This window comes from Chrysemys picta, unplaced genomic scaffold (assembly GCF_011386835.1).
Source record: "Chrysemys picta bellii isolate R12L10 unplaced genomic scaffold, ASM1138683v2 scaf285, whole genome shotgun sequence".
Taxonomy (NCBI): domain Eukaryota; kingdom Metazoa; phylum Chordata; order Testudines; family Emydidae; genus Chrysemys; species Chrysemys picta.
In genome coordinates this window covers 1-22,816 of record NW_027052992.1, presented here as the reverse complement: position 1 = coordinate 22,816, position 22,816 = coordinate 1, and the positions used below count along the sequence as shown (strand labels likewise).

At 42.5% G+C, this 22,816-nt stretch overlaps 1 protein-coding gene across 8 annotated transcripts in view; it reads left to right on the top strand.

The window, feature by feature from the left end:
* LOC135972087 (TRMT1-like protein) overlaps window positions 1-22,221 on the top strand; it is a 45,867-nt gene extending 23,646 nt beyond the window's left edge. For all 8 annotated transcript variants that reach the window (XM_065579428.1, XM_065579424.1, XM_065579423.1 and 5 more), the window contains 8 exons: window positions 2,907-3,036; window positions 9,148-9,271; window positions 10,878-10,957; window positions 12,220-12,469; window positions 14,389-14,601; window positions 16,785-16,972; window positions 21,029-21,107; window positions 21,984-22,221. In XM_065579428.1, the coding sequence (XP_065435500.1) occupies window positions 2,907-3,036; window positions 9,148-9,271; window positions 10,878-10,957; window positions 12,220-12,469; window positions 14,389-14,601; window positions 16,785-16,972; window positions 21,029-21,107; window positions 21,984-22,206 (1,287 nt within the window). In that variant the 3' untranslated portion in view covers window positions 22,207-22,221. The remainder of the gene's footprint in view (window positions 1-2,906; window positions 3,037-9,147; window positions 9,272-10,877; window positions 10,958-12,219; window positions 12,470-14,388; window positions 14,602-16,784; window positions 16,973-21,028; window positions 21,108-21,983) is intronic.
* Window positions 22,222-22,816: the final 595 nt, after the last annotated feature.

Genomic DNA, 22,816 nt, shown 5'->3' with positions numbered 1-22,816 from the left:
TCCACATTGGCAAGGCACGTAGAGCGCTCTGACTCCACAGCTAGAGCGCTCCTGGTACTCCACCTCGGCAAGCAGAAGAACGTTTGATGCGTCCCCGCTGGAGCACCCCAGCATCAGTGTGAACAAGGTGTTGCATTACTGCACTCTGATCAGCCTCCGGAAACGTCCCATAATCTCTTTAAGTCAAGTGGCAACGCTTGTCAGTGTTTTGGATATGCCCTTTGAAAGCTCCCTTTGACAGCCAGCATGCTTATCTGCTCTGAGACAAAGCAACCATTACTGTGGAATGCTGTGTGAGAGAGAGAGAGGCGGGGGTGGGAGGGAGGTCTGCTGCCGTCAGAACTTGCAAGATAGCAGGCTGACATGCTCTCAGCCCCCCCCAAAACCCACTCTCTCTCCCCCAACATACACACAACACACTCCCTGTCACACTCCACTCCACCCCTCCATTTAAAAAGCACGTTGCAGCCACTTGCATGCTGGGATAGCTACCACAATGCACTGCTCTCTGTGGCCATTGCAAGAGCTGCTAATGTGGCCACGCCAGTGCACTGGCAGCTGTCAGTGTGGACAGACTGCAGCGCTTTTCCTACTGCACTCTTCGAAGGCTGGTTTAACTCAAAGTGCTTTACCTCTGCAAGTGTAGCCATGCCCTAAGTGCCTTGCCAGAGTGGATGGGTTGGGAGTTAGGGCTGGTTTAATGCTCTCTAACTTGAAAGTGTAGCCATGCCCTCAGAGTTCTTCTTCAGGTCTGAGAAACGTACTCAAGAGTGTCACAGCTAAATACAAGGTGGAACAGATTCCTTAGCCTAAATAGTCAACACATATTGTAAAAGACCATTCAAGGGAAAGTGGCCGGTTAACACCTTTGCAGCCATAGGATGGAAAAAGAGGACTCGAGGTTACAGATTGTTGTAGTAAACCTTAAATCCAGCATCTCTATTTATAGACCACTATGTACAAGAAACCCATGGATCACCATACTTGCCTTGACAGATACAGTAAGAGGAGGAGAAAGTCTGGGATATACACTTTAGCACATTTAAAACGGCCTTCACCAAACAAGGATGCTCCACTAGAGAAGTAGATCACATCATTGAATGGGCCGCTCAAATATCCCAAGAGAACTTGCTTCAATATGGGGGATTTGGGGAACCCTCCAACTGCACACCCCTAGTGGTCACTTACCATGCCAAACTCGAACCCCTGTGGGATATCAATAAATAATTATCAGAGGGGTAGCTGTGTTAGTCTGGATCTGTAAAAAGCAACAGAGAGTCCTGTGGCACCTTTAAGACTAACAGATGTATTGGAGCATAAACTTTCGTGGGTGAATGTCCACTTCGTCAGATGCATGCATTCACCCACGAAAGCTTATGCTCCAATACATCTGTTAGTCTTAAAGGTGCCACAGGACTCTCAATAAATAATTACAGTGCTTACCTATTGGGAACCACATCCTGAAAGAAACAGGTCCTGAACCCCTTATAAACTGGCAGTGGGGAAGTTTAGGCTTGAAATTAGACGAAGGTTTCTGACCGTCAGAGGGGTGAAATATTGGAACGGCCTTCCGAGGGAAACGGTGGGGGCAAGGGACCTGTCTGGTTTTAAGATTAAATTAGATAAGTTTATGGAGGGAATGGTTTAATGGTAAAACATAAGTGGTGGGGAATACCGAGCAATAGCAGGTAAATAGTATAATGACTAACAAGGGTCAGGCTGGAGACTCTTGCCCACATGCTCGGGGTCTTACTGATCGCCATATTTGGGGTCGGGAAGGAATTTTCCTCCAGGGTAGATTGGCTTAGGCCCTGGAGGTTTTTCGCCTTCCTCCGCAGCATGGGGCAGGGATCGCTAGCAGGAGGGTTCTCTGCAAATTGAAGTCACCAAGACACAGGATTTGGGACTTCATCAGCAGAGTCAAGGGAAGGGTAGGGACGGTTTTGTGGCCTGCAGCATGCAGGGGGTCAGACCAGATGATCATAATGGTCCCTTCTGACCTTAAAGTCTATGAGTCTATGAGTCTTCTGGCCTTCCAACAACCCCCCCAACCTCATTATCCAAAGCAAGCTCCCCACAGACCAGGACACACCAACTCAATGCGGAAGACCCTTTCATAGCAACAGATATAAAACCTGTAGACACATTTCCACTGCTGTGATGATCTTTACTCCCCACCCCTAACACACCCTGCAAAATTCATGGGTCCTACACATGCCTATCACTACATAGTGTACCTCACCCAGTGCACTAAATGCCCCAACAACAACTATATGAGTGAAACAAGACAATTTATGCGCTCTCCAATGAACTTGCACAGAAAAATGATAAAAGAGAAAAAAGACACTATCACCTGTGAGTGAATACTTTTCACAAAGCAATCACTCCATATCCAATCACTCTCAGTCCTCATCCTCAAAGGAAACTTGTATATCACTTTAAAGAAAATGAGCCTGGAAGCTTAAATTCGTAACTTTGCTAGACACTAAAAATCGTGGACTGAATAAGGACACTGAATTTATGGTTTACTACAACAATCTGTAACCCACTAACCTCCCTTTTTTGTCTTATGATTGTAGAGGTGTTAACTCACCACTTCACCTTGAGTGGTGTCTTACGATGTGTGTTAACTATTTATGCTAAACAATCTGTTCCACCTTGAATTTAGCTGTGACATCAGGTCAGGTCTACACTACAAACATACATCAGTATAATTACATCACTTGGGTGTGAAAAATCCACACCTCAGAGCGACATAGTTAAAGCAACCTAACCCCCAATGTAGACAGTTACCACTTCCCATGAAGTTGGATTAACTACACCAACAGGAGAAGCTCCCATGTGTCAACAGTTACTTCACTCACTTTGTCTCACTGTATTTTAAAACTACACTGACTCTTTTACAGAGCTCTACAAAGATGGGAGCCCATTATCACTGCATCATCTGTTCTGCAACCATTACACGAAGAACTGACATGATAGGGCATATTAAGCGCCACGTGAACAAAGGAGAAACTGAGTCCAGGTATATTGCAGGTAAATTATTTAATGTTCCTGCTTTATTTGTTAATGGAACCTTTACACAGTGCATTGTGTGTTATACCTGGGCTATATGTTTGAGGGACTGTCAAAAGTAAGCCTATGCTAAAGGTAAGTTTGCTCAGGGTTAGGAGGAAATTAAAAAAAGAGAAATCTATCCTTCAGAGTAAAGGTTGCCAAACTGTTAATCTGATCTTGACTGGCGTGCTGAGTTCGTAGTGTTTACCCTCTGCTCTGCCCTCCTGCTTTGTAGCCTATACGTGTAGGTATTTGCTAGGTAAGGCATAGGCATAAGAAAGCTAGTAAAGCAATGAGCTTACAGGCGTCAGGCCTGAAAGACAATAGCTTAGCTAGACAAGGCATAAGGCCCAAAAGCCTTAGCATACGCAGTTAACCGGGAGTAACCCTAGCTCAGAAGTTCTGAATCTTTTTCTTTCTGAGACTCCTGCCTGCCCCCAACATGCTATACAAACTCCATGGCTCACCTGTGCCACAATAACTGGTTTTCTGCATATAAAAGCCAGGGCTGGTATTAGGGCATAGCAAGCAGGGCAGTTGCCTGGGGCACCATGCCACAGGGGCCCCCACGAAGCTACATTGTTCAGGCTTCAGCTTCAGCCCCAGGTGGTGGGGCTCAGGCACCTGGGTTTCAGCCCCATGCAGGGGAGCTTTGGCTTTCTGCCCTGTGCCCCAGCAAGTCTAATGCTGGCCCTGCTTGGAGGCCCCCCTGAGTCCCTGGTTGAGAACTGTTGCCCTAGATCATAAGATATCACAAGATGGAACACTGTAGTGACTCAACTGCTGACAGATAACCACAGGATGCTAGTTTATACCAGCTAGATGGGATATTTTAAGTTAGGAATATCAGCAGACATCTGACACAAGAGAGCCATGGTACCTAATTGATGTATATGCTAATAAGCTTGAGGTAAAAGGCCTAATAACCTATGGGAGAAAGGCACCCCAACATTAGTAGGGTGAGGAAACACAAAAGGGGAGAAGCTCTTACTGAATATGCATTAGGTATAGTAGTGTCAATGTAACACATTATAAAAGTTATATCCCGGCCTGTGTCCCTTGGGAAATGTAACTCTTGGGAGATACCAGGATGACCATCACTGCTGGTGGTTATGATGATGATGGAGAGGATGACACTTCCGGTCCTTTTGCAAGGGATGGTGTGAGTATATGGCTGCTCAGACACACATCCTGTATTATCTCTATCAATGCTGTTGGGTTGGAGGTGTTTGACTTTCCTAATTGTGTTGGTAAAACTATTGCAAATTCAAAAGGCTTTTCCTAAGTGAGAGTGTTGCAACCGTGCACTTCAGGGTTCCCATCAGAACAATAATTATAATAATACTGGGCCTGATCTTGGGACAAGAACCTACCAAACCTCAGAGTGTTACTTAAGAATTCTTAAGTGATTGATATAATTAATACACAATTAATAGATCAGGCGACAGCTCTGTTTTTTGCTCATAAAAAACATCATTATTTTGCAATTAGCTTGATAATCTTGCAAATGTCAATACCCAGCCTTTTCAAAAGAATGGCACAGATAGTGGGAGACAGTACCCGTAAAACAAAACTGGCGTGGCTAATTTCATGCCTCCTATTTTGGCAGCATCCATTTATTTTTAAATCAATCCTGAGTTCCCAAAATCAAGTTCAGATAGAATACTAAAATGCTGAATTGTTTTTGTTTGAAGTGCATAAACATGGAATATTGAAACCAGTTGACTTCTTCAGTTCTACAACATGTTGATAAAAGTGTAGATGGTAGGTTGCTCATTTAATTCAGTAAATCAGATTCCTGTTGCAAACCCCCATAAATTATATGCACTAATCTTTTGATCTGATAGGAGCTAAACTGTAAAAGTGAATTATATTATTGGAAGGACTCGCTCATTTTAAAGAAAGATAATTTAGCACAAGATTTCAGGTACTTTATTTTTGCAAGAAGAGGTTACTTACCTGTAACTGGAGGTTCTTTGAGATGTTTGGTCCCTATTTGTATGCCAAATATGGGTGACCAGGCGCTCCATGCACCAGATCCGGAAGTTTTTCAGCAGCAATGCCTGTTGACCCATACAGCTGCCTTACGTCGCCATGTGCTCCAGGCGAGCTTATGTGGGGTGACACACCCTCAGTCTCTCTTACCATAGCATAGAGAGTCTGCAGCAGAGAGGAAGGTGAGCAGGTATTGGAATATAAATAAGGACTACACATCTCAAAGACCCTCCAGTTACAGGTAAGTAACCTCCTCTTCTGCTTAGAGTGATGGTCCCTATATGTATTCCAAATGTGGGTGAGTACGGAACAGTGATCAGCTCCGGAGGGGGGTGCAAAGACGCGATTGGTAAGGCCTGTTGCAGGACAGCACGGCCTATGGTGGCGTCAGCAGCCGCCCACTGCTCAATGGCGTAGTGCGATGTGAAGGTGTGGATAGAGCACCATGTTGCCGCATGGCAGATCTCATGCTAGCGTACGTCCACCAGGGAGGTGGAGGTGGTCACGTGCATGCCTTATTGCCACCCCTGTGGCCAGGGAGCAGGAGGACATGTCTGTCGCATTCTCCGCAGCCTGGAGGCTGACTTGGCCCCAGGCAGCCCTCATCCAGCAAGGCCTGGAATCGCTGGCCCTTGGTCTGCATGATGTCCTCCAAGAACTCCACTAGGTTAGTATAATTGTTGAAAGTGTACTTCGCTGGCAGAGCTTGATAGTTAGCAAGGTGGAATTGAACGGCTGCAGAGTAGAGTTTGCAAGCCAGGAGTTACAGGCGTTTCACTTGTGTGTGTGTGTGTGTGTGTGTGTGTGTGTGTGTGTGTGTGTGTGTGTGTGTGTGTAAGTAAAAGAGTCGGAGTGCTGGTGTACCCGTTCCATGGCCACGTGCACGACCAGCGATGCCAGAGGGGGGTGGGAAAACAACTTCCGCCCCCCTTAGCTGGTACAAAGTACCTGCCTTCTGCCCTCTTGGGTGTGTGGGCGCAGGACGCTGGCATGTGCCACACTGCTCCTGCAGGTTGTAGAACAGCGTTGTGAATGGGCAGAGCTATGTGTGTCAGGCCCCGGGGCTGGAGAATGTCTAACAACTGGTCCAGTTGGTCTTGGACCTCTTCTAGGGCAATGCCCAAGTCAAAGGCCATGCTCTGTACCAGCTCCTGGTACTGGTGGGGATCGTCAGGAGGCGAGAAGGTCGAGGGATCAGGGCCTCATCTGGAGAGAAGAAGGCTGCTGTTGGGGCCGGTAGTACTGGATCAAGGATTGGGTCCTCTTCCGGGTCTGAGGCCATTGGAGCCAGCGGAGGGCTGAAGTGGTTCTGGTCTGAGGCTACCGACAGTGGGTATGGGCAGTGATAGGGGTCCCACGTGGGTCAGTGATGCCATGAGGCCAGGTCTTAATGGTACCGCAGGCCCCATGGATACTGGTACCACCCATTTGAGCCCGGAGAAGTGAGCCGGAAAAGGCATGTGAGCCCAAGAGTCCGCATTACGCCGAGAGACTGGGAAGAAGGACGTCTCTTCTGCTGAGAAGCCCTCCAAGTCCGAAGAAGCCTCCAGCAGTGCGGGTGTTACCGCAATCGCCGGGAGTGTGTCGCAGCTAAGGAGGAGTGATTCAGCCACTGGTGAAGGTGGCCAGGAGGCTGAAAGAAGCAGTGAGAGCAGGTATAGCAGCTCGAGATGGGACAAGGGGACCAGCGGATCCATCTGGCCTGGAGTCGAGGGCACATCCCATCCTCTGCCACACTGAGCAGGGGTATGCAGAGCACAGCCTGGAGAGTGCTGCCCTGGCTGAGTAGCACGCACAGGCAGGCTGTTGGGACACTTGGTCCTCACAGGAGCTGGCGGGTCTCACTTCTGCTTTTCCTTGCCCCCTTGGCTTAGGGGGTGGCCCTGTAGGGCCGTCACATGACATCTCATCCGACCAAACCCATCTTGGGGAGAAAACGAAGTGTGGCTCAGCAGTCTGCGACGGGGACCTGCTGCAGTGTTCATGAAAGCACTTGTGACTATTCTTGTGTGCCTTCTCGTGTTTCGGTGGTGCTGATGGATCCAGGTGTGAAGCCGAAGGCAGGGCACTTACCGCCAGTGATGGGCAGTGCACCACCAGCACGAATGGTCCGGGATCAGACACTGCACGAGGCTGGAGTGCTTCCACCATGAAGAACTTGCAGAGGCGCTGAAGACAAGCATTGCAGGTCCTTGATGGGAAGGACTTGCAGATATCGCAGCGGGTGACAAAATGTGTCTTGCCCAGGCAGTAGAGGCAGCACATGTGCTTGTTGCTCACGGAGAACGAGTGAGGGCAAGAGGTGCAGTTCTTGAACCCCGGAACATGGGGCATATTGCCCCAAATGGGTCAGGAGAGGACCTGTAAGGGGCTACTATATAAACTAACTAAACGAATGTATTTACAGAAGTATGGAAAGAAAGAAGCAGAACTCACTATCTACCTACAATGGATCGTCATTCTCGTAGAGTGCACGAGCGCGAAGAGAGGATTCTGACTCCAGTCATGTGGTAAGAGGGAACTGAGGGCGCATCACCCCACACAAACTCCTATAACGTCACATGGAGCACGTGGCGACGTAAGGTGGCCATGTGGGTCAATGGACACTGCTGTTCTAAAACTTCTGGCTCTGGTGCATGGCATGCATGTGCACCTGCATTTGGAATACATATAGGGGACCATTACTCGAAGAACAACAGTTATTACTCTTCTAATTGGTAAGATATGCAGTTCTGCTCCTCTTTGTCCCCTTCATCCATCTTCTATTCTGTCCTCTCTACTACTGCCATGTGAAGGGCACGTAAAATTAAAGGTAGCTCCCATTCTGTTGCTGCCATATGAACAGGTCACTGTAGAAAGTTAACCTGTCATTTTCCCCACCACCACACGTGCATATATATATATATATATATATATATATATATATATATACACACACACACACGCTCTTCTTCATTTAGGGGGAAAGGTGATCTAATCAACTGAGTATGGGATTGAGAGTTAAGAAATCTGGATTTTATTCCCAAATCCTCTCATTAATTATCGCCTTGGATCAATCTCTCAACCTTTATGGGTCATTTTCCCCCATCTACAAAATGGAGATAATACTTCCACACCTGTGTAATTTTGAGACTGACAAATGGAAATCACAGTATAAATTGTGAAGTACTTCATCTTTGCTCCTTTCCAGTTCTCCATAGTGTAGTCCTGTTGGTTAAAATGCATAAAAGTCTAATCAATTTGTATTAAAAATGAAATATTTGATTCCAATATTTTATGGATGGTTGGGGAGAATTATATAAATATCTAAGCAATACATATGTGGGAGGCATTTATATGGTCCTCATCCCCATGATATCTAAGTACCTAGACAGAGCTACAAAAAAACCTTATTTGTGTGATGCCTCACTTGTTCCAGCTGGATCAAGGCAGTAGAGGGAGTACACAGCACATGGATACATTCTCTTTATAATTCTCTGTTAGTATGATTCTAATTGAATGGCAGTATTTTATGTTTAAACATGCAAAATAGCCTGTCTTCAGAGATACTGCCAGAGAGGGTACATTTGCAAGGTTCAGAGTATATAGCCAATTTTCTGCCTCTAGGTTTGTTTCAGAAACTATTCTGAATTTTTCAGGTAAAAATGAAGGTCTCTGAAATCCTGGACTGACTTGAGCCCTTCTGGCTTTTTAGTTATCAAGAAGTAACTGGAGTACTATCACAAGTTCAGTGGTATTTTTTGTTATGAGAGAATGTATTTCCTGCAGCATCTCGTACTATTCAACTTGAACGAGTTCTTGAAGGGGTGTAAATCTAAGAAAGAAATTTGGTATGATGAAACTATGGCATTTTATAGGGTGTAAATCAGGATAGAATTTGGCCCCAAGTCTGCCAATGTCCTGAATATAATCTAGCTGTGATCTTTCCTGGCACCAAATGGTAATAGGCTGGTTTCCATGTGTTAACATAGTTATGTATCAGTGGGACTGGGGCCTAATCATTGAGAGATCTTTTTTGAATTTTATAGATAAAATGTACAAATACTCACAAATTATCATTAACTCTCTCCTTTCCTCCCCTAAAATATTTTTTAGCCGCTGCTCCTAAGTCTTCTCATGAAGTGCTGAAAGAGGCAGACACAGATGTACAAGTTCTTCCTAACTACTCCACACCTCAGAAATCAGATTCCTATTTTAATCCCAAAATGAAACTCAACAGGTGAGGGGGTTAGTGGGGAGAGGTTGCAATGAAAATGCTCTCACTTAAAAAAATTATCCCAGTAAACAGCCCACTATGATGTCTAGAGGAATAACATTTTTCAAGCAATACAATAAGGTGCCCAATATAGGAAGGCTCCATTTTGATGCTTTTCTAATTTTGCTCACTGAACTATCTTCCTTATATACAGCTGGGAAGACTTTTCTAAATTAACAGAAATGGTCTTCAGAACAAAATGTGTGTGGAAGATGTTCTAGTTTCTAAGGAAATAAAGATGCTAGCTTATGCAGCAGTGTGGGATTTTAAGGGGAAAAAACCCACACAAACCACACTTGAGGACTCAGAAAACCTATTCAATGAAATGTTTTCCTGTGAGTTTTTGTGAGCTCCCAGGACTAGACACCACCTAAGTGCTCTCCTCCAGCACAGTTGAAGCATGAGCATACATATCTCACATCCTACGACTCCTTTTTATAGGTCCCACTCTATTGGAGCAGATTCTTTCCCCTAGCTCCTCTTCACATCATTCTTTTTAATGTCAGTAGAGTGGGTAGTTGTTTCATCCTCAGAAAAGTCATAACCTCACCCAATTGCTGCAACAACAAAGCCTGTTCCCTGAAACACTGAAGTTTAACTACCCTTCAGTCATTGCCAGGGTCCTTTTCCAGAAGGAACCCTGCCAAAGATAATTTTGAATCTGTCTGGGGAAATTCTCAGGCCAGTCTAAGAAGATTACTGGTTATTTCCAGACAGCTATTACTAGCAGTGAATGGTTTAAAAAAAACCCACCACCAGTAATCTCTCTGGTCTGTTCTTTTATAGAGCACATTAACTTCCTATTGAAAGCAGCGCAAATCCCAAACAAACAGCATAGACTCTTGAACCCCAGTTAGTGTTGTCTAACCGGCAAGTGGAATCTCAAGTTCTTATTTTTCATATTACCTTTTTGCCACACAGTGAAGGATTCCATTCCACTACAAACTCTTAGGCCAGGTCTACACTACAAACTTATAATGGTGTAACTACATCACTCAGGGGTGTGAAAAATCCACACCCTTGAACGACATATTTATACCAACCTAACCCCTCATGTAGATACTGCTATGTCAATGGGACAACGTCTCATGTTGACATAGTTAATCCACCACCCTGAGAGGCAGTAACTGTGCTGACAGGAGAAGCTCTCTTGTTGGCAAAGTAGTATCTTCACTAAAGCACTACAGCAGTACATGAAGACAAGCCCTTAGGCCAGCAGTTGGTACTTTAAATGGCCAAACAATTTGTCTGCATACCAAATTTGTCCTGCTACATGGACTAACTGATCATAGTAAGAAACTGTTATATAGTGGTGTTTTATATCTCAGTGCTCCCTGGATAAGTGTTAAAGTCAGCACTCCTAGAAAGTTATCATTGGAATTAACTTAATATTTGGGTACTTTTAGACCTACAAATGCTGTTTAAGGAAGCAGAAGGTTTAGAAAACCTGGTGGCTGTTAAACCCAGTTATTGCAAAACCTGTTGCTGGAAAAATTACCCTAAGATGGAAGAAACAAAAATATGTTGTATACATACTCTAAACTTTATTATACACCTTTTTATCTTCTAGGCAACTGATATTCTGTGCATTAGCTGTTTTGGCTGAAGAACGGAACCCGTTAGAATGTTTGGATGCATTTGGGGCCACCGGTAAATAAACTTTTGGAATCTCATTTTACTTCCTTTAAATTTCTAATTTTATTTTACAATTTGTAGCAAGTCCCTCTCATGAGAAATTGACATTGTATATTTAAGTATTATGGAGTCCTTGCTTAGGCAGACTCCTTTTGACTTCCATGTGTGTTTCCCCAAGTTAAGGAGATCAGGATTTGGCTCTAGATGTGTAAAAAGACCATCATATCTTGGAGCTGAATTTATTGATACTCAAAGGAAGAATTTTTACATTTTAAAACGCATAAAATATCGTGTGTCTTAACTTGATGAGTTATGTCCAACGTCCCATGTATTCTGATTCCATAGCTGTGGCGTTTGGCTTTAAAATCAAGCCCTAGTCATAGAACAGTGCCACTGAATCCAAACTTTCATTTAAAAAATTGTTTCCAGTCTTTATATTTATAAAGAAGAATCCTGACCATGAAATTAATGTAAACCAATGCGGTGTTATCTTCCTGAATCAGTAGACAGTGAAACAATAGATTGGAGAGGTGTGAACTATTCCCATGATCTCAAACAGGAGTTAGTTCTAAAACGTGAAGACAACAATTTAAATGCAACATTTATGCTAAAAATGCTCGGCAGTTAATATCCTGCTAATGTGTTTATTGCACAGTTCCAAGCCACACCAAAAGTGTTAACTGCCTCCTATCCAGATATCAAAACCTCCTGTTTCCCCTCCCAACAACTTTTACAATACAATCACGTATTGTTGTTACAAATATCTGCAACACATCAAAAATTTAAAATTTAGGGGCAGCAAAAAAACAATTTAATATCAGACTAACAAGGATTGCTATATTAGTTAAAATGTTAATTTTCCTGTTTCATTCAGTTAAATTGAAAAATTGAGATTTTTTTTTTATCTTGCTCTGCTACAGAAGTTCCAGTCTGCTGCATTAGAGTGTTGCACAAGCCCAGGGGACTTGCTACAAATTTGAGGTCCAATTTGTTTCACAGTACACAGAGAATTTTTATATCTATGGCACTTATCTTGTAATGAGAACTGTATAGGCAAACCCTTGTGCCCATATAGACTTCAGTGAGTCTTCACACAAATGCTGGAGTTTGCCAACAGAGTTCTTGCACGATGAAAGCCTGAGTATGGATCACATTTCTGTATTATGCACATTTAGGGTTTGATTGTGTTTTTATTGAAGTTAAGGGGATCAAAAATCAGGCCTTTATTCTATTGCATGCAGCCAACCTTAAAATTATGCACTTGTCTTTCTCCTCAGGTATAATGGGATTACAGTGGGCAAAGCACCTTGGAAATTCTGTGAAGGTTACGATTAATGATTTCAATGAAAATTCCGTGACAATGATTCAGGAAAACTGCCATTTAAACAAGATGAAGGTGATGATGAACCCTAAGGAAGAGGATGACTGTGATGATACTATGGAAGAAGGAGAGGAAAATGTAGGCATTATTGATGTGACAAAAATGGATGCCAATGTCATAATGCACTTGAGATCCTTCGATTTTATGTAAGTGAAGAGTGTTTGCTACAAGTTTGTCTTTACTCGGTGCTTTGATCTTGACTGTAATTTAATTTTTTCCCCAGTGATTATTTAGAGAAGTCTGAATGGACGAGACAACCAACAGCAGCTGGTTATTTGCTTATTAAAAGTTTAATTGTGTAGTATCTGAAGTACTATGTAAATAGAGACTTAATTTTAAATCTTTTAAAAAATAATCACTGGGAAAACATTTAAGCCCTTCTTGCATCCAGTGTGGAAAATAAGCACCTGGGTAATGTGTGTTGGGTGCTGTGGTCAGGCCTGATGGTTGGAGCCATGGTTGAGAACAAGTACCAAGGTCGAAGCCAGCCATAGAGTGAGGACCAGGCCAGTGCTGAAATCAGAGTCCAGGGATAGGCTGTGGGTCAGAATTGATGTCAGAGTCTATAGAAAAGCCAAATCAGGATCATAGTTGGAGTCCGGATGCAGGCCAAAGGTTGAAGCTGGGTTGGAGTCAGTCTGGAGGCAAGGGCAGGGCTGGAGCAAGGTCAGAGTAAGGCATGGGCAACGCTGAAGTGGGCTGGAACAAGGCTGGGGCAGGAACAGGAACCGGATCAAGGGCAGACTGGAAGCCTAATGACACTAACACTGCAAGCCAGCAGGAGGATTCCTGGCTAAGTAGTGCTGTTGTACAGACTAACTTGCTACTGGGGGTCATCTGGGGGTGCCTGGGGGTCATCTGACCCAGGCTCTGCCCAGGAATAGGCTGCTGCAGTATGCGCTAGTGCTGAGGCTCTGCTTGTGGGCTGAATCCCTGCAATTGAGTTGCTGCAGCATGCCTGAACGATGAGCAGGGATCCTAGTTTTCCATGATAAAAAAACCCCAAAATTCTCCAATAAAAATCAAGTGTTTTTCACATGACTATAATGAAATGCTGAACTTTAGTTTCCCTAATCACAATAGGGAGCCCAGCCACCCGGGGCTGACAACCCAAGCCCCTCCACCCAGGGCTCTGGCTGTGAGCCCCGGTTCGGTTAATACGAAGAGCTGGATAATGGAGGCTCAGGTAACATATACAGTAGAACCCCGTTTTTCATTTTTTTTACAAAATGTAAAAACTAAAGACTGTAAAATTCTGGATTTTTCCATGGCAAAGGGATCTCTAGGATCCATGGTGATGAGTTACTGCAGGCTCTGTTGGAGGGGAAAGTCACGGCAACTGAGTGAGCGGTTCTGGTTTGGCTGCAAGTTTGCCTCACAATGTGTATGAACACTTTAGGCCAAACTTGTGGATTTTTGGTATAACTTTGTCTATTTGGGGAAAAATGAAATACAAGAATCTTTTTTCTATAATTTTAGCCCATTTGAAATTCTTATCTGTGCATGTAGTTTTTAATAAGGCCGCGTGTTTATGGATCACTTTTTGTAATCCATTCTTAAATAGCATGGCCGATCTAATTAGAATCTAAGGCCAAAATATTCAAATTTTAGTGCCCAAATGCAGGCACTAAATCCATATGTAGACATCGAATTAAATGGTCTGATTCTTAGAGTTGCTGAGCATCCACAAACCAATTGAATTCAGTGGGCGTTGAAGTTTATTTGTATATTTTGAAAGGCATGGGAGAATAAACATCGGTATCTTGGCCAGCATTCTTCTTAGTTCAATTATCCAGCATGCTAGGATGGAAGAGAAATTGTGCTGTATGTGTGATGACTATTGCATTACTGAACATGTACTGCCTGCCCCCTCTAACTTGTTGCTTTGTAAATTATTTGGGCATGTTGGAGGTATGGAAGGTGTGTTGTAAAATCAAATTCCTATTTTTATTTTACTTCAGATGTTATGGATGAGGATTTTTTCAAACAGTTTTTTTTCTCAGATAACTTAAAAGCTAAGTAGTTATGTACCAGAGATGCTTCTCAGTGTATTTTTTGTTTTTAGACACCTGGACCCATTTGGAACAGCTGTGAACTACCTGGATTCTGCATTCAGAAATGTAAGAAATCTTGGAATAGTATCAGTGACATCCACAGACATCAGTTCTCTGTATGCAAAAGCTCAGCATGTGGCCCAGCGCCACTACAGCTGTAACGTTGTCAGAACGGAGTACTACAAGGAACTGGCAGCTAGAATAGTCGTTGCTGCTGTGGCAAGGTACTATTACAACACATGAATCATGGTTAGCTCTTAAGGTCTGGTAGAAGAGGATTGCTAATGCATGCTTTTGGTGATTGCTAAAGCAAGTTGTGTGTCTTTGCTTTTCAGAATTCCTTAAGCTCTACAAATTAGGCATTGAAATATCAATTTTGTACTTGATTTCAAGTTCACTACTCTAGAACAATTTAAGTATTTTAAACTGAAGTGACTGGCAAGATGGCAAATGGGTATGGAGTGTATTATTAATCTTCAGAAAGAAAAGGTAATATAATGCAAACTTGAATATTGGAAGATTTTAAGTTCCTTTTTCATTTGGTGGTGATTTAATGCTGCCTAAGCCTTTATAAATACTTCAGAAGCTATTAAAGCAATTAATTATCCGTGGGAAAGAGCATTAAATTAGATTTGCTTTAAAAGGAAATGAACTCATTAGTGTCAACTTTCACAGTATATTTCATAATAAGCAAACAGATATTCATCCCAAAATCGACCCCCTATCCTCAAGTGTTTACAAACAATAAACAGTGTGGCTAAATTTTTCGCAGGTTAAATAATATGGTTAAGGAAAAAAATGATCCCGTGCTGTAAATCTATTACTTACAAGTAAATCTACTTATAAAGCAAATATGATATGGTGCTTGCCCTGCAAACCCTGTTAACGATATTAGTCCTTTCTCATACAAATATTCCCAGTGACTTCATAAGTGTACTCAGAAGTGAAAGTTGGGGGTTTGGACACTAAATCAAGACATACAAACCCAGATCAAGATAATGGAACAATAGTTCAGGGAAGAGTGAGTGGGAGATTAAGTGTGAAAGATCTTCAGGCTCTGTAAACGAATCCACTCACTGCTAGATGCCCCCTTGTGGCCAGGAGTAGCATGCCAGCATGATCCAGAACTGTGGTGGTTTCTCTATCAGAAACTTGGCCCTCTTGCTGGGTCACCATCTTAAGTCCATCCTTTCTCGGGTCACAGTCATCTAAACTAAGAGTCCCCAAAATATTTTTGACACAAACAAAAATCCTTCCCCTGCTGTAGAGTTCTTCCTCACCCTGTTTTCAACACAGCCTGTAGCCCCTTTGTTGGCTCAATAACCACTGTGGAAGGCCCCTTTCCTTGGGGCCAGTAGGGGACCCAGTCCCATCCTCTACTCTGGGTTCCTGTCCAGGGTTCCTGTACTAAACAGATAGGTCTGCTCCCTTATCTGAGCTGCCGTTTTCCACGGGCCACTTCCTACATAATCTCTTAAGTTCTCCTTTGGGTATGTCCATTTTGTCCCTGCTTAAGCAGGGTCTCTCCCAGGCCTCTCTACAGGGAGAGCTTTTCCAGACTGTTTCCTTTTTGGTCTGGGTCTCTCCCAGGCCTTCATGCCTGTAGAACTTTTCCTTACTGCCTGAGCTTTCTGCCTGGTTCTTTCTCCAGCCCTTTCCCCAGCTGGGCTTTATCATCACTTAAGCCTCATTCCCCTCAAGTGGGACTCATTCGGTAATCAGACTGGTTTAGCCCCAGGCTCTCCAGCCCATCCTGTTACAGACTCCATAGTCAATTATATTAAATTGGACCTGTTTAGATTGTCTTGTCCAGCTCCTTGACCATGCTAGCTTATTCCCTATAGCATATTCTCCAGTGCTATATCTTATTTAACTTTTAAATGATTCTAGCACTAAGGGTGTCATCTGTCCCTGTAAAACCACACCGCAGGCCGAGATCTCATATAAATAACTTTTCCAGAGTGTCAAGCTAAATTTTCCTTGCTAATTTTCACTTTTCTTCTAATTACACCCCTCCAAAGTACCCTAAAGGATTCCTCTTTTCTTGGTTGTTCAGATATTAGTAGCTAGTGATATATCTCGCCTTAGTCTTCATTTAACTTAATCTACTTATTTATTTTCTATAATCTTTCCTTTGAAGTCTATCCCTCCAAGTCTTCTCAACACCTAGGAACCCAAGTCATGGACCAGCACCCTATTGTGCTAGGCACTATACAAACACAGAACAAAAAGATGACCCCTGCCCTTCAGAGCCCATAGTCTAAGTGGAGGCTGTTTGTAGACAGTGTAGGATTTTTCCAAACAATGGATGATCGTAAATATATATATATTGCACAAGGTGGAACGTCTGGGAAAGTTAGTCTTTGTTGAATTCCTATGGTAATATGTTATCTTTTTGCTTTTGTAGAGCTGCAGCTCGATGTAACAAAGGCATTGAAGTTTTGCTTGCAGTAGCTCTAGAACACTTTGTCCTAGTAGTGGTGAGAGTTTTGAGGGGACCATCTCCTGCAGATGATTCAGTCAAGAAAATTCGGTATCTTATGCACTGCCAGTGGTGTGAGGAGAGGATTTTTCAGGAGGGTAATATGGTAGAAGGTAAATGGATTTTCCTTGGGTTTCTTTTAAAGGTATAATCCATGCATGTTTATTGTTTGTACCTATGTTAGGCACGTGGTAAGTTCCAACATGTAAAAATACTTGCTTTCACTGGAAATATTTCATATATTCGTGCACATAAAGAAGAGGGATTTCCATTATAATCCTCTAGTTTAAAAGGGGTTTTTGAGTAATTGTTATATGGATCCCACTGTAGGTGTGTGTGCACAAGCTTGGAATCTTTTGACCAGCAGTATCCATTGGGGCTACCCATGGCACCCTACATGCCCTCACACCACACCACCAGGGGCTTGTCATGCCTGCTCTGAACCCTCACACCAGTCTTTTTCAGGTCAGTCAGTGACTACTTCTGCTGCCCAAGGTAGGAAGAAGCAAAGATCTTCAGACACTGCTCACCACCAATCATAATTTCCTGTACTGGCCAAGAAGAGATCTAAGAGCCACTCTTCTGACTTGTCCAAGCCAGCTGCAGCGAAACCCAACTGGCACTGGGAGTCTTCATATGCTACCAGAGTCAGGAGATGCGAGGCAAAAGACACCAGTCAGTTTTCAGCAACCAATGCCTCAAAATCAGCTCTGATGTCATTGGTACTAACAGATTTGGAATATTCAGTACCATGCTGTAGCAGAAAACCTCAGTCTCTTGAAGTATTTTTTTTTTTGGTACCAGTATGGTCAACACCATCTTCGTCAGTACAGAGGCCCTCGACTCTGGCTGCATTCACAACACTTGCTGACCTGGTGATGACCCCAGAACCAGAGCATCCACTTTTGGATATTTCTCTGTTACCTACAGTATCTATGTCTGTCTAGGTATCGGGACCCAGAGTACCAGTTATGACTATATTGCTTCATCTGTCTTCCTCAACACCAGTCTCAGTCTCAGAGTTATTGCTGGATCTTCTCAACCAGTGTTAACCTCTCAGAGATCGGCACCTCCCTTAGAGAAGTATTACTTGTTGGCATAATCATCATCATCTTGGGGGAATAGAAGCCCTTCTCCTAGGTTATCTTTTCCTTCTCCAAGATGTGTTCCTGAGAGGGACATTGGGAGAAGTTCTTGTAATCACCAATACATGCTTCTGAAGACCATAAGCTTCTTGGATTCTACTTCTGTTGCATCATATGCCTTTTCCTTATAGAATGCAATCCTGGCCATCCTGGCTCACCTGTAACCCTCAAAACCCATTTTCTTTTCCTTATGTGAGATCCAGATGTAAGAACAAGTTGGCTCCTTTTGGAGAACTTTCTCAGGTGGTATACCTGCCACAGCAGGGTCGTCTTCACAAATTGAGCCAGGACCCACAGCGATAATGCATATCTCCTGGAAGGGTCTGAGGATGAATTTTTTCCATGTGTATTTCATCTTCACCAGATGAAACAGTTACACCATCAGCATCTTCCACTATTGATGACTTCAAGGACTTGCAGGAACTTCTTAAAAGAATGGCTAATACTTTGGAAATAGTCCAGAAACATCCCTGTTATTCAATATTCTTCATCTGTTCCCTCAGAGCCATTTAGCAATGCCCATTAATAAGGGTATTCTTGCACTGATCAAGGACGTCTGGTAGACCCCAGCCTCCATTTCAGCCACGTCTAGGAAGTCATTTTCCCCTAAGGGACTCAAGTAATTTTTCCATCCACCCTGCCCTGGGATCATTGGTAGTGGCAGTGGCTCATGAAAAATCTAAACAGCATCTTATTGTGAAATCCACCCCTGGTATAAGGAATCAAAACTCTCTTTCGGGAGAAAAATATACTCAGCTAGCCTACAGTTCTGTATAGTCAGTTACCAGGCTCTGTTGGCAGAATATGATACAGTGGGATACAATCTTTCAGTTTGTCAAGAAGCTACCCCTGGACTCCAGAGATGAGTTCAGGGCTATGATTACAGTAGGTCAACCTAAGAGGGCCATGATGTTTTAAACTGAACAATTAACAAGAAATTACCCTTTCTGAATGATTTCAGAGCTTTATACCCCAGCTCTGAGCAAGAAGTAAGGAGCCAGAGACCTTCCTTGTCTTACTCATACCACCAGATGGCTCCAGACTCTTCCAAGAGACTGTTTCCAGAAGCAGAGATGCTCTCCATCTATTGAAAGTGCACATTCTTCTTCTGGTTAAGGAGGGAAGGATTGATGCTGCTGTCAAGAGTCTTGGACTGATTTTCAAGGATCTGTACCTGTTCTCCCCTCCTTTGGCAATGGCCTACCCCATCCCTCCTCATGACAATCTGCTGTTTTTTTGCTCTTCGAGAAGATGCATTGCTGATCAGAAAGGGATCCTTTCACCCCATCCTGTTATTTCCCAGAGTCCTCAGGAAGATGACAAAGGACAAGGTCCAGTTGATAATGGCCCGGGCATATCAGTTCTGGTACTCCAACTTCTGATGCACTTATCCCTCCATTCCCTTCTACCACTTCCAAGCCATCTTGATGTCATTTCACAGAACTGGGGGCTTGTGTTACATCTGGAGCCCGTGTCTCTGCCTCTGACAGCATGGAGAGTAGCTGACTAAACTGGGGAAAGGAGCAAAGCAGTACAAGACATTCTAATCCAGAGCAGAAAGATTTCCACAGGACTGACTTACAGAGCCTGAGTGAAAGCATTTTTCATTATGGTCCATTCAGAAATACTTTGAACCCTTGGAGTTTTCTATTCCTACTATCTGCTGTCTTTTGAAACAATTGGGTCTATCTATCAGAGTATGTTTAGCAGTTGACTTTCCATATCATCCACCTATTCAAAGCCATTTGTTTTTTAACCACCCTACTGTGTCAAAGTATCTAAAATGACTACTAATTCATATGTTCCCTCTAGTCAAGCAGCCTTTTTCTACGTGGAACCTGAATATGGTACTTTGGTCATTTAGACTTGTCATGATTTAGACAAAAATCAAAATGTGCATTTGTCTTAAAACTTTCTGGAAAATTACGCTGTTGGAATTTCTCTACTCTACTGGTGGTGGTTGGTAGTTTTGTTGGAGATGTAAGGTTATGAAAAAAGGATGTTAAAAAATCTGCCATATTTTTGACATGTAAAAAAAAAAATTCGCTGAGTATTTTTCTAAAGATCTTTACTACTCAAACATCAGATAAATCAAATATTTAGTTCTTAATGAAGACAAGTGCCTTTAGCTTATTTGAAATATTTTTCAGAACAGTTTGGTGTACACAGATAGTGCATACAAGATTATTCTGCAGTTTGAGAATGTATTGAGTTGTGAAGCTCCAGATTACATCCAGTTGTTTATCTATATCTTATTGAATGTCTACAGTGAGAAATAAGATAGGATTAACTAAAGGGCCCGATGCCTTGGGCTGTTAAGGTATTAACACTTCTCCTTAAGACAGTGATGCTTTCTTGGCTATACGAGCATTAGACTGCAATAAGTATAACATTTTCTTTTCATTCTTAAGAACAGAAATAAAATTGTCACCTGTCTAGGTACAGTGTTATGGCTGAAATTTTAAATGCACAAATTAACAGCATTCAGAGTCCTTCAACCTACTACGTATGTGCAAGGGAGCTGAGCTATGGCTGTCATGAAAATCCTACGATTCAACTGAATTTTGTGCACATATGCAACCATAATTGTTAACAATTTTTTGCGTAATACAATTTTCCTTGAAAAGTTTTTTTTAGTTTAAACTTGTTTTTGCAGAGGAAAGTTTTAACGCACTAGCTAGAAGTAGTTATTTAAAACACATACCAAGTAATATGGAGCTCTGGTTTTGTTTTGTTTTAATTTAAAAATAACTAAAAAGTTACAATGCCCCTCATTAGATTCCAGCAGACACCAGAGGTAGTAACTTGTGACAACATTAATAAAAGTTGGAGTCTCAGGCGTTTTTACAGTTGTTTATTTTCGGTTCTGATGTTGCTTGTCCTATTAAATGCCTCTACTTAGGCAGAATTACTTCTTGTCGGGTGCAATATTTCTAGTATCTAAAACATCTCTTTCATTTTGTTTGTTAAAGTGAATTCTATAGATTGTATTTTGAAATCACTTAATTCTGTTTTCTGTTACAGAAAACCCTTACCGGCAACTACCTTGTGACTGCCACGGCAGTATGCCTGGGAAGACAGCAGTAGAGCTTGGTCCTCTGTGGTATGTACAGCACACAGCGTAACAAAAGTGAAAGCTTGTTTGATCGTACAGCAGTAAATTTATATCTAGCAACTGAGATGGATTTGGCATCTGGTTATTTAATTGGAGAGCTGAGTAATAAGAAAATGGGTTTTCCTAGTCATGCTGGTAAACAGCAAGCAGTGAGTTTACTAAATAAACAATAGTGAACTAGTTTTCAATTTCACATCCTGGAGATATTAAAACAGTTACACTGCACAGGAGAATCTGGCTGAGTAGCTTGATGTTTTGGGACCAGAGAACTAGTATACGTTGAACTGTAATTGATAACTAACTTACATAATATCTTAATACCTGTGCACTTCCAGTATTATTAAATAACTTGAACTGTTTGATGGTAATCAGCATTGGTGTTTATCCTTGGGTTTTGGATTGAAAGAATAGTGAAATTTAAATGTGAGCATTTCAGAACTAGATTATAGAAACAGAACTAATCCTTAGCACTAGCCCTGCTTTTACTGTTTCCAAATACTATTAGTATACCACCCTAATTTTGACAGTGCATCCCTGTGATACGGGTATCATTCCCATTTTACACATGGGAAAATGAGATGAAGTGACTTTGCCCAATTTGACACAGTAAGTCAATGGCAGAACTGGGATTAACACTCATGAGCTCTTGGCTTTCAACACATGATCCTGAACGGCCACTACCTAAAACAAAAATAATTTTAATTGTATCCCAAACTATGTACCCCGTTAATATAAGTATAGTTCAGCAGCTACTCAGTTTGTGGAAACCACTTCTAAAGGAGCAAAGGCCTTTTGCTGTAAATCAAAATCCTTTGTCATACACCAGTCTCCTTATTTTCACTGGCGTTCTATTGCACTGTCCAGGTCAGGGTCCCTTTTTAACACTGGATTCCTCAGAAGAATGCTGTTTGAAGCTGTTCAGCACGGCTTGGATGAGATTCAACCACTTGTAAAGACATTAATCTGTGAAGCAGAGTGTACAACTCTAAAACAGTTTTCAATCCATGGTCCTGCCAGCCAGAACAAACAAGGTGAGATAAAATGGCAAATTGTTTACAAAAAACTCATGGGATTTTTAAACGTCTAAAACCAATTGAAAATTTCTGAGCAAAAGTAACTGTAGTGGTGCATGTTAAAAGAAGATCAGGAACATGTTTCCTCTCACAAAGCATGGGACAATAGTCTTGCCATATTATGGGGCTTTTGTCATACTCTTTAAACCTCTGCTATTAAGGCCTGCTCAAGACAGGGTGCTAGACTTAAACCAGTATGGAAAAATCCTATGTTAAGTAAACTAGTGCTGACACAAGGTGCCATGCTGACAGTCCTGTAGTCCAATTTATTCACAAAACAGGCAGCAGTAGCAGAAGCTTCCCATATACTAGCCTTCGTACTGCAGCCCTGAGGGGAAGTTCCTCCCTCTTAGTGAGACGGGACTCTGCCCTTCATGCTCAGTCAATCCTGGGCTTCTCTACAGAGACTGCCAATTGGGGGGGGTGATTGAGATGGCTGTCTATAGTGGGATTCTAGTCTAATACAAACAGTCTAGAGGCTACCACCTCACTTCAGATAAATCACCATATAGCAATTTTACTTGAATATTGTCCTATGCCAGATTCAAACTGATAAGTGTTTAGGGAAAGTTTCCATAACCCATTACCTATCCTTTTGCCTCTATCGTTTTTACGCCTTTTACT